Raw genomic sequence first — 21,801 nt, forward strand, 5'->3', positions numbered from 1 at the left:
GATGTCACATGAAACATAAACTCATAGTTTATGATAAAATTCTATAATAAAATAAATGCAAGCTAATTAATAGAGTTTATTCGCCAGGGGATCATAATTTATTCAATTATTTTCTTCCGGATTATGAAAGAAATCAGCCACTTCTAGGTGAGTTGTATCACCGTAATCAAAATCACATTCGCCATCCTCATACACCAAATTTGTTTCAAATTTCTTTCCTTTCTGTTTAATTGATTGTTGATAAAGGTCTACTAAATGTTTTGATGTTCGACACACACGTGACTAATGCCATTTTCCTCCACAACGGTAGCATATATTTTCATTTTTTATCCTTCTAATTTTTATTTCCATCATTATTAACCCACTTCTGGTAAGAGTATGAATTCCTAAAATGACCACCTCGACCACGACCATATCCACGTACGCGCCCGCAGCCACGACCTCGACCACGGCCTCGACCACGGCTGCTGGCATGATCTCTAGCCTTTTGCTCTTTCCCACTATGGGATGTCGCATTCGCTTCAGGGAATGGAGTAGAGCCAGTTGGGCGTGATTCGTCATTTTTCATTAATAATTCATCATTTTGCTCAGCCACAAGGAGATAAGATATCAATTCGAATATTTTGTAAACCCTTTTCACGGTATTGTGTCTGCAGGACAACATTGTTTGCATGATAAGTAGAGTATGTTTTTTCTAACATTTCTTCATCCATGATTTTCACTCCACATAATTTCAATTGTGATGTAATTCTAAACATTGCTGAGTTGTATTCACTTACAGACTTAAAGTCTTGTAATCTTAAATGTAACCAATTATAACGAGTTTTTGGTAATATCACAGTTTTCTAGTGGTCATACCTTTCTTATAGATTACTCCAAAGGACTTGTGGGTCTTTAACAGTCAAGTACTCAGTCTTAAGGCCTTCATGAAGGTGATGGCAAAGGAATATAATAGCTTTAGCCTTATCTTGGGTTGTTGCAGTGTTGTTTTCTTTTATAGTGTTACCAAGTCCTTTTGCATCTAAATGTATCTCAGCATCTAACACCCAAGACAGATAGTTGTTTCCAGTAATATCACGAGCAACAAATTTGAGTTTTGCAAGGTTTGACATGATTCATTGATATATAAAACAATATTATAAATTAGGAACTAAGATTGTATAATAATATGTATATATATATATATGTATATGATAAGTTTCAATCAAGACTAAGTTCAAGTAATTTACTATAATAGAATTTGCGTATTGAACCTTGAGGAAGGTTACTGATAATGAGACCACAATTATGTTTACTAATCAAATTTTCATAACAAAGTATGAAACCTTAACTAACAAGTATATAAATAGCTTTATCAATATCTAGATTACTTGCCTAACTTATTATAACAAAGTACGAATCTTTTAATCTGCCACCAATACCAAACTTACTCTGACATTAATACTATGTCAAACAAAATCATGATAATTTAAGGTATAACAAGTTATTCAATCATAGGTTTAATTATCATGTGCCTAACTAGTCTATAAGTATTTGTGATCCATAGAAGAAGAAGAAAAAAAAAATCTAATTTTGAGTACCATAATTAAAGTTGTATGCCTTGTTTTACTCGTAGGAATTAGTACTCCGTATAAAATGGAGAAACTGCTTAATCACATACCCTTAAAGATACAATTATGGAATATTAAACTTATAACTAAAAAAACCATTTAATACCAGAAGAGCTAATTAATTAGTTTGCTATATCACACTAATTAATTAGCTGTATACCTAGCTAATAAATTTTAATCGTTATAATCATTAAATTCTAGACGATCTAATTAGTTTGTTATATGATACAATTATGCATAATATATAGATATTCCCATACATAGCCGCATACATAGTAGACAAGGCATAATAAAATTTAAGCAATCATATAAGTATTTCAGATTACAATGATGGAATTAGAAACACTCGCAAATAATGGTTAATTATTCTACAGAATTAGAGGATATGAAAACATGTGACTAAGAAGAATTTGGCTATTTACAGTGAACTAGATAAAAAATAATCCATTAAAACATATAATATTAAAGAAATAATATTATATAAAAGTAACAAGCAACAATAATAATCATGAAGTCAATGAGAATTAATACCTCTACAATATAAGAAATACCAATTACATTCAACATATAAGGGATTATAAAAAAAATAAGGTTGTTTATCAATTCAATAAATTTAATAAAGTGTGCATTGATCAATCATTAATGGATTGGCAGCGACAAATAGCACATCAACAAGCAAACCCATATATTTACTTTGCATTAATAGGATAACACACATATCTAAAAGCAAAATTTAACGGGAATAATCCTACCTTTTGTCCGTTCTCCCATATTAATCTCACCTTTTGTTTATTCCTAATTATTCCAACCTTTTACCCCCTTTTTCTCACATCAACCCTTGCAGGTCATATACCTGTTACAACAGGTTAGAATGTTGACGTGGCACTTCTAGCTTTACAAAAAAGAAAAAAAAATCCCCTTTATTTAACCACCCCTGCTCCCTTCTTCTTCCCTGTTTCGTATTTTCCCGTAAATTCTTCCCAACCATTACTGAGTTTTTGTTCATAATTTTTCCCAACCATTCTGTTTTTTCGTTCATAATTCTTTAAAGTTGCAAATAAATCAAGGAATAATTTCTACATATTATTCTTGTCAATATGGATAGAAAAAAGCATTAACCATACATACTTGACAATAATTTGGCCAAAAATGAACCTAAAACAAAGGAAATTCCTTAATCAAAATTTACTAATATTACATAGGTTAAAGTAACCAAATTGTTCACAAAAATTAACAAGTTTTATGCACATCAGAAATTGTTCACAAAATATTCCCTAACTGAAAATATAGGCTAAGTGTTAGAATCCAACCTCTTTATTATGTATTCTTCTTTATTTTCCTTGTAATTTCCCTTTTGTAATGTCTCTTTAGTCTTTCTTTTTATTTTCTAGGCTCTAGGGAGAATTATTGTGTTAATGTCATTTCAACGTTCACTTGTAATTCTCTACTAATGCAATATAAAGCTCTTTAGGGAGCGCATGGTTATTCAATCTACGCTCTATACCCCTTTGCTATTGCTTTAAGACTTGTGTGTTGTTTAAGCCTTTATAGATATTGTGCTAACCTTGTTTTAAAGCATCCCCACCAAGCCAAGAGACCCTCCAAAGACGCCCTCATCTAGTCGGTTCCGCTTGTGCCCGCTTCGAAGTATCGCCCGTCAGAAGCCCCGACCTAGCACCTGTTGTTGACGAGTGCTTTCTTAAGATACCTTGGTCCGTGTTGCTATGTGCTTACGAACCTCACTTACTTTAGGCTTGCGTCCTTGTCGCTAATAGTCAAGCGCGCGCCGCACGATCCGGTGTCAAAACTCTCGGACCGTGACAGTTGGTATCAGAGCCAAGTTGCTCGAAAAATGTCGCTCGACGAGACGCCAGAATACTCATGGCACTACTACAAAAAAGGCCTTAGAGAACTGTTATAATAGGCTTTATAGATCGCCTTAGAGGCGATCTTCTGCTAAGCGATGTGTAAAGTTTACAGAACGGGTATAAGAGGCGTTCTATATGCAAAGGAAAAGAGAAAGGGTACAAGAAACGTTCTATATGCAAGAAATAACCGTTCTCTTTCCTGTTTATGATGCTTATAAAAAATAAATAAAAGAGAATGGTTAACACTGATAACAGTTCTCTTTGTTTGATTTTTTTTAAAAAAAAAATTAAAAATTTAGGGAGATTGCATATATACTAATCTACATTAGTAATCAATAAATTAAATTGAATTGAAGTTGTAAAAGTCGAAATCAAATGCCAAATTAAAACAAACTTTATTATCATTATTCAATTAATTACATCTCATGCCTATATAAAAAAAAATTACATCTCAATATTTTGATACAATTCAATTTTTAGTTCTTTTCGAGTTGATCTTTGTCCCCAAAAAAAAAAAAAAAAAGGGTTAAATTTTAGACAATTTTATAAAATCTAAACAGACCAAAATCACCAAACCAAATCAACTTTTTTTAAGGAATTAGATCGAGCATCTGCATCTCACATGTGACAAAAATTTCAAACACAAACCTAAAAATCGTGGATCCACTTCTGAATTTACTTATACTACGTAACACTCATATTTTTGAAATTTGAATTACAAACAGACACTCCCCAGTCCCACTCACCTCACCATCGCAAACCAAATCCAGACAATTTTTTAAACCCCGGAAACTCCGCTAACCTTACAAAAAAACAACATATTGCATCAATTATTCCCTAATTCATTTCAAAAATCTCTCTTATTATAAATTAATCAAAAAAATCCCTAGAAAAACCCACCTTCATCTCATTTTCTCTCTGACAAAAAACCCAGAAAATAAAAATGAAGGCTTCACTAAAATTCAGAGAAGAGCAAAAACCCCTTTTCAAAGCAAAAATACCCCTCAACATTTTAGGATTACCCTTTCAATCATCTCTTTCAGCTGGAGATTCGAAGGAGCTTTCATTAGGTTTAGGAACCTCCTTCGATTCCGGCCCATCGTTTCGCCTCTCGTATCGTCCAAACGATGCGTTTAACCCTTTCTCTCTCCTCGTTAAAACTGGAATTGGGCATTTTGGGTCTCCAATTGAAGCTCCAATGACTATGACTGCCGAATTCAATTTCCTCGCTAATTCGTCATCTTCAAACCCTAGATTTTTCCTCCATTTTAAGCCTCATTTTGGGGATTTCTCGATCAAAAAATCGCATACTTCTTCTTCGTTGTCGTTATCTCCGTTCAATTCGATCAACCGAAACGACGCCGTTTTTGAGGCGGAGGATAATTCACTGGAGATGGTTGAGAAGCCGATTGTAGATGCGGATACAGGGGATTATTTCTCGGTGAAAAATCCAAATTCAGGGAGTAAAATTACGACATTACCCTTGAAATCATCGGTTGAGAGGGCCGTTGATGGGATGGAGTTAAGGGCAAAAACGGTACTCCCAATCAGAAACGGCGCCGTATTGAAGCTCCGGTGGGGGGTAAAGATACCCGAGGGATTCAAATCTCTGATGAAGAATCCAACGGCTAAGATGTCGCCACGTGGGATCCCGCAATTGGTGCTGAATAAGATTGGGATTGAACACGTGGCAAAGGAGGATAAGAAGGTGGGCCTGGGCTCGTATAGTGGTGCTGAGCTGGCGGAGACATGCTTTACTGTGAAACGGCAGCTTGAAACGCTGCGTTCTGAGAATGCGGTGTTAGGGAAGGCGTTGGATGATTTGAAGGTTGAGTTTGGGAATAAAGGGTTTAAGGTTAAGGAAGGAGGAGAGAGAAAATTAAGTGAGATTAAGGAAGTTGATGTTAGCGTTGGAAATTAGTTTATAATTCTGTTAATTAGGATTATTTGGGGTATTAATCATATTATAGTATATGATTCAAAATGAAATGTAATAATGTATAGTTTTAGGTTGGTTCAATGTTTTTGGTTCAAGGGTAGCATGATTTATGCTCTCACTTTCTATTCTGTTATTAATCTAAAGATAGTATTATTCCCATTAATTCTGTTTGCCGAGTATTATATTTCTGTGTTATTTCTGTAATAAGTTAATCACGCATACATATGGTTCTTAATCTCATGACTCAATTTTTAGTACCTGTTACATATACTTATGGTTGGTAATTGGTATTTTAGACTTTAGAGTGAAGTCTTCTTCCTCATCTCGTAGCAGTTTGACAAAAATTCTCCTTGTAAGAAGAGGTATCTAATGTTTTCCTCTTTCAAAGCATTTTTAATGAAAAAAAAATGAATACGGAGTAACTTATATATATATATATCCAGTTTACTGTAATTTACTGTATATCGGGTGACACGGTCACTTTCTATCAAATTTAGCATGACTTTTATAATTTTTTGGGTAACTTTTATAATTTAGCATGACTTTTATAATTCATATTAGGTTAATTTTTGCTCATTTTAAAGGTAACTTTACAATATATGTACAATATTTATTGGACATTCGATTTATTTAAAAGTTAATAATATATATATATATATATATATATATATATATATATAAAAGCAAATGAGCGAGAAAATCTCAGTTAATATGCCATATTAACACCACCCGTTTATATGGGGGCATCAGCGTCATTTCATTTAGTAAATGAAGGGTGGATTTGTAATTTTGTTAACCCCATTTATGAACTCCGTTCCTAAGACGTCGTATTGAAGAACTCCGTTCTTCCACCGTTGCCCTTTTTCTGTAAAGTATGTTCTCCGTTCTGTAGAAAAACTCGCAATTCTCGAGTAATCGTCCAATTCGCAGCACCTGCAATTGGCGGAATTCGGCAAGTAATCCTCCAATTCGCCGACAAAATTACGATTTGGGGTAAGTGTACTTGTCTTGTATGTAATAATTATCCGCATTCTTCATCCCATTCCTTAAGTAATTCGCCAATTCGCAGCATGCAATTCGATTTCCAGGTGGAAAATTGGCTGCTTTTACGAATTCTGAGCAGTTGGTAATTATTGTGGAGGCAAACAATGGTCAGTTACAATGGAGATATTAAAGATGACTATAAATCCCTACCCTTTAGGGTTACCCATACCATTTGTTTCACCCCTTGTTTTTAGGGTTTTCGTTGGTGGCGTTGGATGTGGTTGAGCATCTTCAATGGAGGATGAAAGGTTGAGCATCTTTAATGGAGGATGACATTTGTTCATGAAAGCTTGAGGAGATGAAGACTCATATATGGAGAAGATGAAACGAGATTCAAATTCACACTTAACCAAGCTATAATTAAGTGTCATGTTAGCAACAAACCAAAAAACATTAAAATATTGAAAGATGCTTCAATAATAACGAAAATGCCATCATATTAACGAGGGACGTTAATATGACATATTAATTGGGGTGCGTTCGCAAATGAGCAATGGGCTTACTACTTAAGTATTCAAGACATTATGTGTATTTCCTTTTTCTGTATTGGTTTTTAATTTATACTTAGTATTTAAAAACTATAACCAAAGAAAACACATGTCTCTATCCTATTACACTTCAATATCTTTTTATCTAACCTAAATGCCACATGTCTTCTTACACTATTAATTATTTTTTATTACACTGTATTTCTTTAATTCTTTCATTAAAATTATATGCTTCATCTTCTATATACACTTCATCTTCATCTCCCCTCTTCAGTTCAACCTTTTGCTTTTCTCTCTTTAATTTAAACCTCTCCATCTTTATTTAATCCCCATTTTCAATTACAATTCAAAAAATTAAATTTCTTAACCATATTTTTTATCACACATTATAACCATAATGGCTTATTGATATTTCCTAATTCATCTTTCAATGCAATTTTTTATGAATAACCCGTGCATTGCACGAGTCAAAAGGCTAGTTAAATTTTAATACAAGACCCCATAGTCCTGTACTCCTGTTTGAAATTGTGCCATATGATATCAAATCTCTTCCTTGTGTACTTCCTTAATCAGAGGGATAGATAGATATAAAACACAATTTTCATTTCACCAATTAAATTAACTTCGGATTAAACTTCATACCTAACCAGTAACCACTAGTGGAGACAGAAAGTAGTCCAATTCAACCTCCTGTCCTCCTTTAGTTCTCCTACATAACTCACCAGCTATTGCTGAACCTTCAACCTCATAATCCACCACAAGTAGTATCTTATCAGAACCGTCAACACTCCTAAAGTCCTACAGCATATACTCCGTATTGATCCCGCCATAATTCAAATATAGTTTACGCGTCACTCCATTCAGCAATATTCCGTACAAGCCAATAATAAACTCCTCAAATTATAATACTGTCACTCCCACCTCATAATCTCTTCCTTGTGTACTAAGTCACAATCTTAAACAAAACCTAGACAATTTTTTTTAATACCCGAAATCTTCGCTAACAATTTTAATTAATTTCAAAAAGTCTTTGATTACAACTAATCTCACTTACTACTCTTATTATTATACTAACTATAAATCAGAGATCACTTTAGAAACGAATCATTCAAGTAGAAAGATTACTCCACTAGAAGATGAAGGCTTCACTAAGATTCAGAGAAGAGCAAAACCCACTCTTCAAAGCTAAAATACCACTCAATTTCCTAGGCTTACCCTTCCAATCATCTCTTTCAGCTGGAAATTCCAAGGAACTTTCATTAGGCTTAGGAGTCGTCTTCGACTCCGGCCCATCGTTTCGCCTTTCGTACCGTCCAAACGATGCGTTTAACCCCTTCTCTCTCCTCGTTAAAACTGGATTTGAGCATTTTGGAATTGACGCCCCCATTACTATGACTGCTGAATTCAATTTCGCCTCATTGACGTCGAATCCTAGAATCTTCCTCAGTTTTAATCCTCATTTTGGTGATTTCTCGATTAAGAAATCTCAGTGTTCTCCATTGTTGTCTCCTTTCAATTTATTGAAGCGCAACGACGTCGTTTTCAAGACGGATGATAAGTCAATCGAGATGATTGATTCGGATAATGGTGATTATGGAAATGATGGGTGTAAAACTACTAAATTACCCTTGAAGTCGAAGGTGGAGAGTGCTGTTAATGGGATGGAGTTAGGGGCAAAGTCGGTATTTCAAATCAGAAACGGTGTCGTATTGAAGCTTCAGTGGGGAGTTAAGATATCCGAAGGTATTCAAGCTTTGGTGAAGAATCCAACGGCTAAGATGTCACAACATGGGATCCCAATCGTGCTTAACAAGATCATGATTGAACAAGTGAAAAATGAGGATAAGAAGGTGGGACAATATGGGAGTGGGGTTAGTAATGTTGCCCTGACAGAGATGTGCTTAGCCTTGAAGCGGCAGTTAGAAATGCTGCGCTATGATAATGCGCGGCTTGAAAAGGTGTTAAGTGATCTGAAAGGTGGAGTTTGGATTGGTAATAAAGGGATTAAGGTTATAGAAGGAGTAGAGAGAAAATCAGATGAGATTAAGGAAGGGGATATGATGGCCTTGGTGAAATTTGGGGAGTAATTTTGGATTATTAGGATTAATTGTGATAACTTTAGATGTGTCAAATTGGGTCATTTGTTAGATTATTTCAAGCTCATTTGAATTTGAGTAAAACCAAGTTAAGTGAAGATCAATTTTGAATCGGGCGATAGTTAAATTATTTTGGACCGGGTTAGTATGGAATATCTCTAATTTATGAAATTTATTTGTTGTATACTTAATTTTTTTAATTTATTTTCCCATATAGTAGAAGGTTTAACATGTCAAAAAAAAAAAAGGGGTTTAACATGTCATGTATAGTTTTAAGTCTATACCATCCCTTTAAAGTTGAAGTCTAACACGTTTTGTGCACACTTTTTCCATTTGTTTAATTTAAGGTGATACTACTCCCGATAATCCTTTTATTACTTTTAAGTAATCTTTTTTCTTTTACATAAGCTTTAATTCACAAAAGTTTAAACAGAACAAACAACACAACAAAATTAAAGGAGGACAAACTACAGTTTGCCTTATGAACGCTGCACCAATCAAAACTGTTGCTGATGCGATGTATACGAGCAATTGTCCAAGAAACGGATATATCCAGCACTAAGGCACCGAAGCACTATAGTAGAGTCTATATAATAGTAATCGCACAAATTGACCTTGTGTTAGCCCATTGTAGCCCCGCGAGACAGGCATTCATCTTCACTTGTAGCGCTGAATGGGCAAGGCCAAAGGAAGCTCCTCCGAGCCTCCCTTGTTCCCCGTATTCCCCAATTTCTGGACACCAACCCGAGCCACCCTTTTAAGTAATCGTTGTCTTACAAAAATTGCAATAAAACTCCATTTACTACCTCCGTTAAATGTTATGTGCAACTTTGGAATATTTTATATCTCACAAATAATACCCAGGCCCCGCCCTTAGAGTGTGCAGGGTGAGCAACTGGCAACTGCACAGGGCCCAAAAGTTAATAGGGCCTCATATCAATTTAAGAATATAACAAATAATCTAGCCTTATTATTGAGAATCTTCGTAGGTAGCTCAATGATCAAATGTTGGAGAATATTTATAAGTGGTTCAAGGTTCGATGACTGTTGTGAGCTTCACTTTTTATTTTTATTTTTTTGGGTGACACAATTATAAATTAGATGGGGCCCCATTTATTTTTAATCGCACGGGCCTCCGTATACTTTGGGACGGCCCTGATAATACCCCAAAGTTGCACATAATTTTTACGGAGGTAGTACATTATAACAAAAGCAAAGCAAAGTACAGTGCACACAGGTTAATGACCAACTATATTTTGCTTTGTAAATATGAGAAATTTTGGTACAGTGCACAAGGTGAATGGGTGCACTACATTTTGCTTTGTAAATATGAGAAATTTTGATAATAGTTTGCGATTACTAATAAATACTAGTATGGAAGTGATTTCTTATATGATAATTAGGGATGGTAATTGGGCGGTACGGGTACCATCTCCCCTATACTCGCATCCGCCAAAATTTTTTTATACCCGCCACCTATTCGCTACTAGCGGCAGGTAAAATACTAAAATTTTAACATCCACACCCGCCTAAGTGGGTAGAAATCTAGATCCACCATCCATGAGGATATCCACCAGACCACCACCCGTTTTTTACCCGCCAACCTAACAATATTTGTGTTATAAATATATCATTTTGCCATCTAAATCATTATATGACCCATGCCCACTCCAATTGGGGCAGGTGCGGTACAGGACCCGCATTTTAATACCCACCTGCCATCCCTAATTATAATTGAATTGTGTTTGATATACTCTATTTTGTGTTGAATGTATGTTTACTGTGTTAATAGGTTATAAATTTATTAGACACAAAAAATTGAAACCGAGTTTAATTGTTTTTAATTTAAAATTGTATTCATTTTGATTTTTTTTTTGAAATGTAAGTTTAGTGTAAAATGAAAAATTCTTTGTTAATGTCTTTCAATTGCTCAAACAAAAAGATACTCTAAGAAATAAGTGGGTAAATTAGGAACAATGGGTTACTTTGACCAATAACTTCTATTATTAACAATAAGTGTAAATTATAAAACATTAATGCGAATTTACCAATTAACTATATATATTCTTATGTACTCCGTATAAAATATAAAAATTAGCCCAAATGATGTATCAGTGTATATGAACAGTGCAAAAGTAGAAATGAAAATTTAAAAATTGAGACTCCCTCTTTCCCTTCATATTTACCGAATTTGTTTCTTAAGTTTGCTCCATACCATTTTTAGTTGTAGGAACCACATCTTGTCTTACATTACAATATTAAATTACCTTTACTTCACCTTATGGGCTTATCGGGCCAAAAAATAAGGGCTGGCGGGATCAATAGAAATAAACAATACTCATACATTGATTTATAATTAGGCTCATAACATGTACTCCGTAACATTTTTGTTTGATATGTGTATAGACTAATACGAGTAGTCCATTAATAATCTCCTCCTTGTGTACTTTTTTAAACAAAGATAGTCATAAACACAAAACACATTTCCCATTTTCACCAATCAAATCAACTTGCATTATCCATTATCCAAGCCGCTAAGCCGAGCCACTTAAAGCCCAACCCAAAAACAAAAAAACCCAGTAAAATATCAAACACCACCACCAGGCACCAACAAAACATACGACAACAAACCATATGAGAGAGAAACCAACTCAACCTCAACTCACCATCCATGGCTGAACCTTCAACCTCTCAAATCCAAACCACCACCACCGCAACCGCCGCAACATCCACCGTCACTCCGCCGTCATCTTGGGGAACTCAGGAAGAACTCTTACTTGCCTGCGCCGTTCAACGTCACGGCATCGACGCTTGGGACTCCGTTTCAAGAGAACTCCATAATCGCACCTCTTTCTCTCACTTCACTCCTCTCGTATGCCAGCAGAAATACCGCGACCTTAAACGCCGCTTCGCTTCCGATGTCGCCGGAGATATTGCCGCCGATGATGCCGGTTTGTGGCTTGAGGAGTTGCGCCGCCTTCGTGTTGCCGAACTCCGGCGTGACCTTCAGCGTTACGATCTTTCCATTGTGTAATTAATTATCTCGATCTGAAATTATGTTATGTTTGATTAATTCGGTTTTTATTTATTGATTCTTGGATTGATTTAATTTCTAAATTTAGGAATTATTTTAAATTTTTTTTCATGCAGTTCGTTGCAATTGAAGGTGAAGAAATTAAAGGAGGAAAGAGAAAGTGACGTGAAGGAAGAAATCAAAGAGGAGAGAGAAAATATTTCCGATCCAAAGAAAATAGAGGAGAGAGAAACGGAAATCAACGAGGTGAAAAATGAACCCGAACCGGTCCCGGTCGAGCCGGATGGGTCCGAACCGGACCGGATGGGTGAACCGGTTGACGGCGGCGAGGAGGATGACTCGTGTAACGGGAGCTCGAACTCGAAGGAAGAGCGAAGAAGTGAGAAGGAGAGGAGAGAGCGGGTTGATTCGGGCGAATTGGTGGAATCGGTAGCGGAGTCGAAAGACGACGGAGGAGGAGGAGGAGGAGGAGGGGTGAAGGAGAGTAGTGACTTACAAAGTACGGCAAGTTTGTGGAGGAGTGAGAAAAATGATGATGATTGTAATAATGGTAATGATAATGATAAAATTGGTGATGAGAATAAGAGGGGAAAAAAGATTGGGGTGTTTTCCGGGAATAGTAGCGGCGAGGAGAATCAATCTCCGGCGGTTAAGTCGAGTGGTGAGGGAAAATCGCGTACGTTGGCTGAGTTTCTTGATGTTGTTCGAGCTCGTAAGCTTGGGTCGTTTTTTGAGCGTCGGCTTGAGAGTCAGGTAAAATTATGGATTAATTATCATGTTATGATTAAAGTATGGTGCTAAGTATATTGATTTATTTTAAATATCGAGTTACTCTCTCTATCCCCAATTGTATGGTGCTAAGTATATTTATTGCTAAGTTAAAATATTGCGATTATTACAAAACGGTATAGGGAATACTCCATATTGGTACTTTATTTGCCTGTTTGGCATAACATTTTTAATTATTGACCAGGCTACCAGAATACATGTCATAAGGGATTATAAGAAACAAAAGTTTCAAGTCTACAACTAACACTTAAAAACGAGTATCAAAAGTTGATCTTTAAAAAAAGTTGACGTGAGTGCTTTATTGGCTACTTTGTACAGTATTAATTAGTGTGAGTTTGTGTCCTCTCAATTTAGATTTAAGATTGATTTTCGTGTATTTTATGTCCTTTATAGCAATCTCTAAATGGAGGGTGAGTGAGGAGATAGCTCAGAGTCGTTATCCTTGATTGGGATGCTTCTTTCCTAGTGAATGGTTACAAGATATTTTGTTTTTTTCTTCCAAATTTATCAAGTGGAGAACATTTTAAATTGAAAAAAATTAATAAATAAAATTACAAGAAGTGTTGGGCAAAAATATTTAATTAAATAAAATTACATATCTAAGGGTCTATTCTGATTTACTGAGCGAAGCCGAGCTAAATTGAATTGTTTATGAGAGAAGGAAATTAGGAACTGAATTGAAGTAATGGAAGAGAACAGGAGTAGCTAACTATTGGTGTACAAATCAACTAAAAATGAAATTAGTTTGATATTTAGTTTGCTATTGAATATTTGGATTTAAGTGACCCCTGCAAATCAATTTTTGCTTAAATATCTGTGTCCTGTGCTGTACATTTATCATCAAGAATGAAAGTGTTCATTGTAATTGCAGGAAACTCCCAAATATACAAACCTAATAAAGCAGCACATTGATCTGGAAACAATCCAGAGAAGACTGGAAGAAGGCCAGTATTCAGATTGTCAAACCAAATTCTACCGTGACCTAATGCTCCTCATCAACAATGCCATTGTCTTCTTCACAAAAAGATCTTCAGAACACAAAGCAGCACTCGAGCTTCGACAACTACTCAACAAACAATTCCAATCGCAATTATCATCTCCACACGATCACAAGTCTCGCCCTTCCAAACCTGTCCAACCAGCACCCCTACCAAAGCCAACAAAACCTGAGGCCAATCAAGCTGATCTAAAGCAGCCTAATTTAACTGTAAATGGTCTGGTGATTGCTTGTAGAAAACGAAGTTCCATAGCAGGAAAATCATCAAGAGGCGTAAGTGAGAAAAGGGAGCCAGCAGGCCCAGCACCAGCTACACCACCTGATGAAAAAGCTCCTATTGGGGAGATGGTGAAGCAGCAAAGGGAGAAAGCATCATCAACGTCATTCAATACTGTGACTAAGAAGCGAACCAGAGATCAGAGTTTTGGGTCAAGAAGCTCATCAAGCAAGAATAACAGCAATCCGAACCCCAACACTCCTATATCGAGCAAGACAGAAAGTTCTGAGGCTAAGGCCGATAAAAAGAAGCCAAGTCCAGGAAATTCCTCAAATAAGATAAAGCAGGTTTCAGGATCAGCCTCAGGTAAAACTTTATTTTTGCAGTCATTGAAGAATTCAGATAAAAGGAAGAATGGTAATGGCGGCAGTAGTAGTAGTGTTAAGAGTGACAGGAGGAAAGACGAGGGTCCACAGAATGGCTCAGGTAGTAAACTTAGTAAGGAAAAGACGGGAAAGGAGGAAAGAGAAAGTAGAGGAAATAGGAGCAGCAGTCGACCACCTAAGAGGGCAGCAGCAATCGCAGCTATGGGTAAGAGAGGCCGAGATGGTGGCAGTGTAGATGCAGATTCACACTCAAAGAAACGCCAGAGAAAGTAAGGGGGGATATGTGTATAGTTAGGGTGGGAATTGGGATCTTTTCGATTTGATTTTGTAATGTTTAGGCAATTATGGCACATAGGCTTGGTGTATAATTCACCTATTATTTTGTTGTATTTGACAGAGGGTACATGCATCTAACAGGTGTATAATTGCACTCTCATTGTTCTTAAAATGCATAATCTAGAAATCAACAAAAATTACATTGTTAATCCTGCAAAACTACCTACTATCTATAAATACAAATCAAAATATTATTTATTTTCACATGGAACCTACTTGTACAATTTACTGATCACTACTTGCTCATTATAAAAAAGAATTTCCCAGTTCATCTGTTCTAAAACAATCACAAGGACCAGCAGCAAGTCAATTGTGGAACGTGCCTCAGATTCAAAGATAAAGCTCGATTGTGCGCGCAACTTGCATTCTACCTTAAGCAACTGCTAATATGTAGGCTTTTGCTAATTGCCAACTCCAGATGCACTCAAGTATCTGATTTGCTACGCTAGTATTGTTGATCTCCATCTGGTTGAAGTCAATGCATATCAGTCAGTTCTGTTTAACAATCACGGACACACAAATCAACCTAAAAATGAAGACGAGAATTTACCTAAAACAAAGAAATGAAGCCAAAAGAAATTACATATAGCAGAGAGATGAAACAAAAATTATATTGACTTAGGTTTTAACTTTTCACCCATCGTTTTTACCCTAACACATCCACATTCCACACCAAATGACATGAACTACAAAAGTGTAAAAACCCTTCTGCCCATTTTGCATAGTTACCCAGCTTACGCCTCTACATGAAAGGTGATTGATTAGGTGGAGAGGGTAATCCATGGGGGTAAGGCCCTCAGGGATGACCCTCGGAAACCATGAATTCATTAGATCAAACCTCTCTCCCCCCCCCCCTCTCTTCCTTCACACAAAAATAATTTTTGCCCTTAGTGCTCCGCTGTTAGGTTCGTCCAAAAGCAGGTATGAAGGGAGCCCAGGTGAAAAGAAGAGTTTAGAACATCATAATTTGACAAAAAAGTAATAGAATGTCTTAAATTTCACATAAATGAACACTTTTTTTATACTTTAAAAAGTATTTCCACTGTGTTAAATTTTATGTTGTTAACCAAATGGAATGATAATTTCCAAAAAAATAAGGTAAAACATGATGAAAACATGAAAGTTACATCAGTTAAGCCCAAATCACAATTCCCCTTGCTATCAGATTCTCATTCATTTTAGTAATTTAATCCTAAAAAATGAACCTTCTTTTTGGGAGGAAATACAGCTCGAAATCTCAAACTGTTGAAAACATTTTTTAAAACATCAAACATTTTGGTAGTGGAATCCAGAACTTGCAAGAACCTGATAGTTCAAACTACCTCCACATTTTTACTCCAATAACATCACACTGGATAATCCACAAGAAAATTGATAATTTAGCGTGTTGGCTAGGCTTAACATTGCATGACCACCCTGACCGTGCAACAGTTGCTCATCCTTCACACCAGAAAAAAGATGATATCCACCACAGGAGGATGGACTGCAACCCTCTGTTCATTTATTTTGGGAGGAAGTGAGGGTTGGAAGTTCTAATGCTTTTAACTATTGCTAATTGTTATACTGGCATGCAAGTTGTTCCTCTATGTTCATTTTGTTTCAATTTTCAGAAGAGATTAGAAGAGTTTTTTTTTTTTTTTTTTTTTTTTTTTTTTTTTTTGGGGGGGGGGGGGGGGGGGTTGCTTAAACAGTACTTCAAGTTATGTCCTGGTTATTGATTTTATACAGACTTTTCATCACATAATATATATGAGTCTATTACCACTGTCACCATCTGATACATATGTAAGCCTTGAGATTGCATTGACAAGTGCTTGCTCGTGTTCCTGCAAAGTGTACATTTGACTGCTTATCAGAATCTAGCAATTAAATGGTACACTAGAATACTTGCACAAGCAAAGAGGAATATACCTTCAGCATTTTCTTCGCCTTCTCAATTTCAAGGCGGTCAGGATTACTTGCAGCAACTACCTTTTCAACCTGGTATGAAAACAAAGAATAGCACATAAACCAGACTTGCAATATAAGCATATAATAGTGCCTACAAATAAAGTCCGTTATATATTGTTCAATACCTCCTTAATCAATGTATCAGTATGGAGAATCTCAATGTCATCTGTCATATTTCCAGTGCCATTCTGAATCTCACTCCTATTCTGCTTTCTTCCAGCACCTGGAACTGCACCAATGTTGTTCATTGATCTCTTTTCTCCAGGGCCCCCTCTATGAGATAGTCCAGGATCTTTATTCACCCATTGGATATCCTCAAAAGGTATCTATGAAAATTTGAATAGACAAGTTTAATACTAATAGAAAAAGTAGAAAATAAGCAGAAGGCAAAGAAAGAGGCTGTTGACAACATAAGGCATTTCCCTCTCATCAATAACAAACGAACATATGACTTCAATAAATGTGACTTGTTTTGATTAATATGCATCAGTTAGACAAATTATACAAAAAAAATATTAGTATGATTCCTACCATTGGCACAGTCAGTTACATGAACTTTAAATTAATATTGTTTGAAAATCAGATATACACCCATAAGCATGAAAGCAAAATAGTTCATTGACCACTATTGAATTCTCTCTAGTTTCAACAATATCATCACATCTTGCATCCTCAGTACGTGATTATTCTTGATATTAAGTTCTTATACTGCTATAAATGCACAGGTTACCCACACCCATCCCAGCTACAACTTGGAGGGGAGGGGGGGGGGGGGTTGGAGGAGGCCTGAGGCAATTAAACCACTATATTCTTATCAGGTAATTCCAGCAAACAGCTAAAGCCACCATCTTCAGTCAGGTAATTAAAGCTACTAACCCAACAAGCAAAAACTGGTGATCAGCATTATACACAATCCAAGCATTATGAAGTTCAATATACCCATCAGTAGTTAGCTTACAGGTGCGTACTCAAAAACTTCCTAGTACTTTTTCCTCAAAAAAAAAAAAAAAAACTTCTTAGTACTTAAAAGTTCAATGTAACCTACTCTGCCTTCATTATAGTCAGCAGTTCCTATTTTACATGGACATTCTCCAAATATTGACAGTTATAACAATGGTAATCATGGACTTTCCTAGATTTAAAAATTCCATCACACTCCAACCTTTATCTAATTCCTACTACACACCCGTTCAAAGTTGCAAAAACAAAGCTATATAATTGACCAATCACCAAGGGCCAGAGACCATGAGCACAATACATCTAGCTATGTTCTTGAAATTCTGAGTAAACAAAACTCGTTTGTTCAAATACACCAATTCAGATAGGAGTTTTTTGATCAGGATTACAATATAGTCAGTAGCACGTGAGCTTACACCAGCATTCTGCTCATGCTGCTAAAATACATCTGAATCGTTTCAAGTAGGCGGTATGATAAAGGATTTTCAGTTGACCAAACCAAAATCAGCCTGTTCATTAATGGATGTTTCAAAATCTGCAATCTCGTCCGAACCAAATGTTACAACCCTGAATTGCCCCAGGTGTTACATTCAAAAATTACTTTTCAAGATATAGTAAAATATTCCTCATTCCTCCTCATTAATGATTCTAGGCCTCTAATAGCCTAATGTAACTACTCTAATAGCATAGAGTTTAATAATAAGTCCTTAAAAGACATTGAAATCAAATTCGCATCAAGATAAATGGCAACACAGTACGCGGTCAATGCACCATTTCCGCTCTCGCAACACAGTGACCATTCCCGCAATCGCGACCAAAAATGTATTTTCAAACCATGATTCAGCATTACTAATCAATACCAGGAGTTACAGAATCCAGCACTCTAGTCATTAATACATAAGTAGCAGAAGTTAAAGCATGAGATGAGGGTAAGAGGCAATGAACGTCACAACTTACAAGCACCACTGCCCTATAGCTAAAAGCTCATCATGTCAAGGGGTCCTACTTCCTTATTGGAGGGGAGAACTTTTGACAACCTCTATTATGGTAGAAAAAAAAAACCAGCAATCAGGAGACAAATGTCACATGACTCTGAACCTATATTCACACAAGGCATTAAGGCAACATGTCTTGCTCATGTCCTCTAAAAATAACTCATTGATGTCATTGCAGAAACCTAGTAGCACACCACAATCAAATGCAGAATATATTTGCACTGGATATCCTGTTAAATTAAATAAACACTTATATGTACTATTAACACTCACCTCCTTGAGATTAACCCACTCAAAAGATTCATCTTGTGTTTGAGTACCATACACTAACTCATGTCGGCCCTGATAATTATCCATAGAATTATTAGAATGGTTCTTGATTTTGAGAAAACTGAAATCCTATTTGAAATGACATGACATACATCAGATGCATTGTATCGAGTAATCATGGCCTCATAAAAATGGTTGTCATCTGGCCACCTGGTCAACACTTTCATTCCCACCAACTCTTCACCTTCTCCAGGCATAGAGGTTTCATGTGCAGCAGAATTACTGTATGGGAACTGTATGGACGTAAATGAGAATACACCAGATATGACCTCAGATATATCAAACAGGTTAAGAAACAACAGAAATGGAAGTTGCCAACAAATATCAGATGAGATACTTAAACAAGCAAGATCTACAAACCTGTTTGGGTTTTCTGCCTCGCGGTCCAACAGATGCAGCTGGAGGTTGTGCTATGGGAACAGATTGTGTTGTTCGCTGCTTCTTGCGGGAAACAGGAGTTGGGCTGGATACATCATTTATAGGATGCGATGTACTCAGAGTCTGATGCCCTCCAGCCTGTCTCCATTCCCTTAATAAACAGTAAAAACAACATATTGCATCACAACAAAGAAACAGAAGCATTTAATATCTTCAACATACAAGAGATACAAGAGGGCTTGTCCTCGCCAAAAAAAAGGGGGAAAGTCTTCCTAAGAAAAGAAAGCTAGGATTTTTGTTGCAATCTGCTTACATATCAGCTAGAAAACTATGCTTGTCAATTGAAAAGCAAAATTTTTAACTTAGGAGTATTATTTCATGCAATGTTTGGCTTCTTTTGACAAGACATAAGATGGAGAGCCATAACCCATTAGCAACTATTTTTCCAAGCCAGAAAAGTTTAATTTGGAGTTAGATTCTAAATAGAAGCATTATACCCTACAGATTCACAGGTTAAGAAGTAACTGAATAAATCTAGTCTTAAACATATCTCAGCAATAAAGCAATAACATACAGGTATAAAACAAAACGTAAAAAACCCAAACCTTATTCTGCGAATGATATCATCATTATTGACCCTCACGAGAAGATCTCTGTGTTCATCATCTGAAACTCTCAACTCTTTCCGGAGTTCCGTTATCAAGCTTTCTTTTTCCTGAAAAAGAGGTTTTTAAAGTGATTCAGAATCTGACAACATGGGCATCTGACACCCCATTGACATCAAATAAAATAAATTACCCAAGAAATTGCATCAGATTGTGCTTTGAAGGCTCGAAGAACTCCACAATAGGCTTCCTTTTCAAGATGATGGATTTGGTGCTCCATATCTCCCTGCACTCTGCGATAAGGTCCTGAACCTAGCATTGAATTTCCGTTTTCTGCGATGTGGGGTGCTCTCTGAACTCTATATTGATGTGGAGGAAGATCTTCATCAGTATCTACGGTATTCTTCAATCAGAAAACATGATTATTTTTTTTAATAACTGTGTGTCCTTTACAGTTAATTTTAAGCGCGTATGAATACAGAGATAAATAAAGCTTATGCAGCAAACAAAACTTGTAAATCAAAGGCAACCTCCCAAACATAACAATTTTTATTTATAAATACTGGGCATCATTCACTTTTCCACTGGAGTAAAATAACACTTCCCACTATACATCCAATTCCCAAATCAAAATCTCACGCACATGTCTGGCATCCCGATATAACGTAACGAAGATATAAAATCACTCAATTTGAGCAACAATTTCGACAACATGAAGCAGAAGCAGTTAATGTCACCAGAAATTTGTACTCCCACTAAACAAAGCTTAGCTTCAAAATCAAATTTCCCGCCTACCTACGGCAATTACTGAATCATTGAACAATTATCGCAATTGCTCAGATTATTTTACTGAAGTTCGTAAACCACTAATAGAGAATCACCAGAAAAAGGGGGCAAATAATAAGCAATTCCAAAAATATCAATCAATTCAATTGTAGCAAACACAACCCTGATAATTAGATGTACAATCAAAGCAACAAAGTTTGAAACTGTATAAATTTCAACATAATTTAACACACAGCAACAATAAAATCATCAATTCATGAAAAACAAAAACCCTAAACCCTAAAATTCGAGCAGAAATTGAATTATTCAAAATTACATCACAATACAACAATGTATTTTCTAAAAAAAAAAAAAAAAAAACAAAATACACAAACATACCACTGATATCAGAAGGACAAGGCTCGTAATCCATAGCCAGAATGACCAAATTCTTCAATCTTCACTTCAAATCAAATATTCAAAACCCCTATAAACCCTAGAAATCAAAATTGGGGAAAAAAACTGACGCTTTTGAATAAGAAGAAAATTCGGCGCAATAGAAACTAAAAAAAAATTAACTTTTTTTGTTATACTTTTTTATGTATTGGAATTTCAGGAAGAAGTAATTATTGAGTTCAAAGAAGCGTGGTTTATATAGAGAGGAGAGAGAGTATAAGAGGATTAGGAAGTTTTTTGGGTTTAATCGATGATTTTATAAAGTTTTGAGATACGGGGTTTCTTATTATTGGGCCCAAAATTCAAGGATAATTATACTTTGATGGCCCAAAATGTCATGATATAGTTTGGTTGTGGACTTGACGACTTGTAGCCTTGTAGGTAAAGGCTATAGTCCTATACATACATTTTCACACACAATTACATGATTTTAAGACCTTTCAATCAAGTTGGTTGGGTCGAGTTACTCCGAATCATGAGTCATTTCAAGTTGAGTAATGTGTTAGGAATTGCTCAATCCTAATCCATCAGGTTAAGAATTATATTTTTATTTAATTTAAT

At 35.8% G+C, this 21,801-nt stretch overlaps 4 protein-coding genes across 11 annotated transcripts; 3 read left to right on the forward strand and 1 right to left on the reverse strand.

The window, feature by feature from the left end:
* Window positions 1–4,421: 4,421 nt before the first annotated feature.
* On the forward strand, window positions 4,422–5,399 carry LOC110691330. Its single transcript, XM_021868250.1, has one exon. The coding sequence runs from the start codon at window positions 4,422–4,424 to the stop codon at window positions 5,397–5,399; it is 978 nt and encodes a 325-aa protein (XP_021723942.1).
* A 2,595-nt stretch (window positions 5,400–7,994) lies between these two features.
* On the forward strand, window positions 7,995–9,473 carry LOC110691377. The gene has a single exon (XM_021868302.1). The coding sequence runs from the start codon at window positions 8,086–8,088 to the stop codon at window positions 9,034–9,036; it is 951 nt and encodes a 316-aa protein (XP_021723994.1). The 5' UTR covers window positions 7,995–8,085; the 3' UTR covers window positions 9,037–9,473.
* Window positions 9,474–11,342: 1,869 nt separating this feature from the next.
* On the forward strand, window positions 11,343–14,941 carry LOC110691375 (eukaryotic translation initiation factor 5B-like). Of its 2 annotated transcripts, none has more exons than XM_021868294.1 (3): window positions 11,343–12,075; window positions 12,196–12,832; window positions 13,773–14,941. In XM_021868294.1, exons 1-3 carry the CDS (start codon window positions 11,717–11,719, stop codon window positions 14,739–14,741), a joined length of 1,965 nt encoding a protein of 654 aa, XP_021723986.1. In that variant the 5' UTR covers window positions 11,343–11,716; the 3' UTR covers window positions 14,742–14,941. The 2 variants fall into 2 exon arrangements, with proteins under 2 accessions (XP_021723986.1, XP_021723985.1); XM_021868293.1 differs by having other exon boundaries at window positions 11,345–12,075; window positions 13,740–14,941.
* LOC110691376 (protein EMSY-LIKE 3-like) lies at window positions 14,891–21,475 on the reverse strand. Of its 7 annotated transcripts, none has more exons than XM_021868298.1 (10): window positions 21,184–21,475; window positions 20,213–20,412; window positions 20,020–20,129; window positions 19,397–19,565; window positions 19,129–19,269; window positions 18,980–19,048; window positions 16,880–17,080; window positions 16,716–16,784; window positions 16,570–16,630; window positions 14,891–15,269 (listed from the first exon to the last, which is right to left on the reverse strand). In XM_021868298.1, the coding sequence occupies exons 1-10, from the start codon at window positions 21,215–21,217 to the stop codon at window positions 15,250–15,252; spliced, it is 1,074 nt and encodes a 357-aa protein (XP_021723990.1). In that variant the 5' UTR covers window positions 21,218–21,475; the 3' UTR covers window positions 14,891–15,249. The 7 variants fall into 7 exon arrangements, with proteins under 7 accessions (XP_021723990.1, XP_021723991.1, XP_021723989.1 ...); XM_021868299.1 differs by having other exon boundaries at window positions 14,891–15,299; XM_021868297.1 differs by having other exon boundaries at window positions 14,891–15,299; window positions 16,567–16,630.
* Between the last annotated feature and the right edge of the window lie 326 nt (window positions 21,476–21,801).

The sequence above is a fragment of the Chenopodium quinoa genome, unplaced genomic scaffold (assembly GCF_001683475.1).
Source record: "Chenopodium quinoa cultivar QQ74 unplaced genomic scaffold, ASM168347v1, whole genome shotgun sequence".
Classification (NCBI taxonomy): domain Eukaryota; kingdom Viridiplantae; phylum Streptophyta; class Magnoliopsida; order Caryophyllales; family Amaranthaceae; genus Chenopodium; species Chenopodium quinoa.

What these genes read in the sequence shown, in the direction of transcription:
- LOC110691330 (XM_021868250.1), top strand. Translation starts at nt 4,422, where the DNA reads ATGAAGGCTTCACTAAAATTCAGAGAAGAGCAAAAACCCCTTTTCAAA.
- LOC110691377 (XM_021868302.1), top strand. Translation starts at nt 8,086, where the DNA reads ATGAAGGCTTCACTAAGATTCAGAGAAGAGCAAAACCCACTCTTCAAA.
- LOC110691375 (XM_021868293.1), top strand. Translation starts at nt 11,717, where the DNA reads ATGGCTGAACCTTCAACCTCTCAAATCCAAACCACCACCACCGCAACC. An exon ending in CGTTACGATCTTTCCATTGT is followed by an intron (nt 12,076 to 12,195) that starts GTAATTAATTAT and finishes TTTTTCATGCAG; the next exon opens with TTCGTTGCAATTGAAGGTGA. An exon ending in AGCGTCGGCTTGAGAGTCAG is followed by an intron (nt 12,833 to 13,739) that starts GTAAAATTATGG and finishes TTGTAATTGCAG; the next exon opens with GAAACTCCCAAATATACAAA.
- LOC110691376 (XM_021868295.1), bottom strand. Translation starts at nt 21,217, where the DNA reads ATGGATTACGAGCCTTGTCCTTCTGATATCAGTG. An exon ending in TTGTCCTTCTGATATCAGTG is followed by an intron (nt 20,413 to 21,183) that starts GTATGTTTGTGT and finishes AGAATACCGTAG; the next exon opens with ATACTGATGAAGATCTTCCT. An exon ending in AGTGGGTTAATCTCAAGGAG is followed by an intron (nt 17,081 to 18,979) that starts GTGAGTGTTAAT and finishes AAATTTTCATAG; the next exon opens with ATACCTTTTGAGGATATCCA.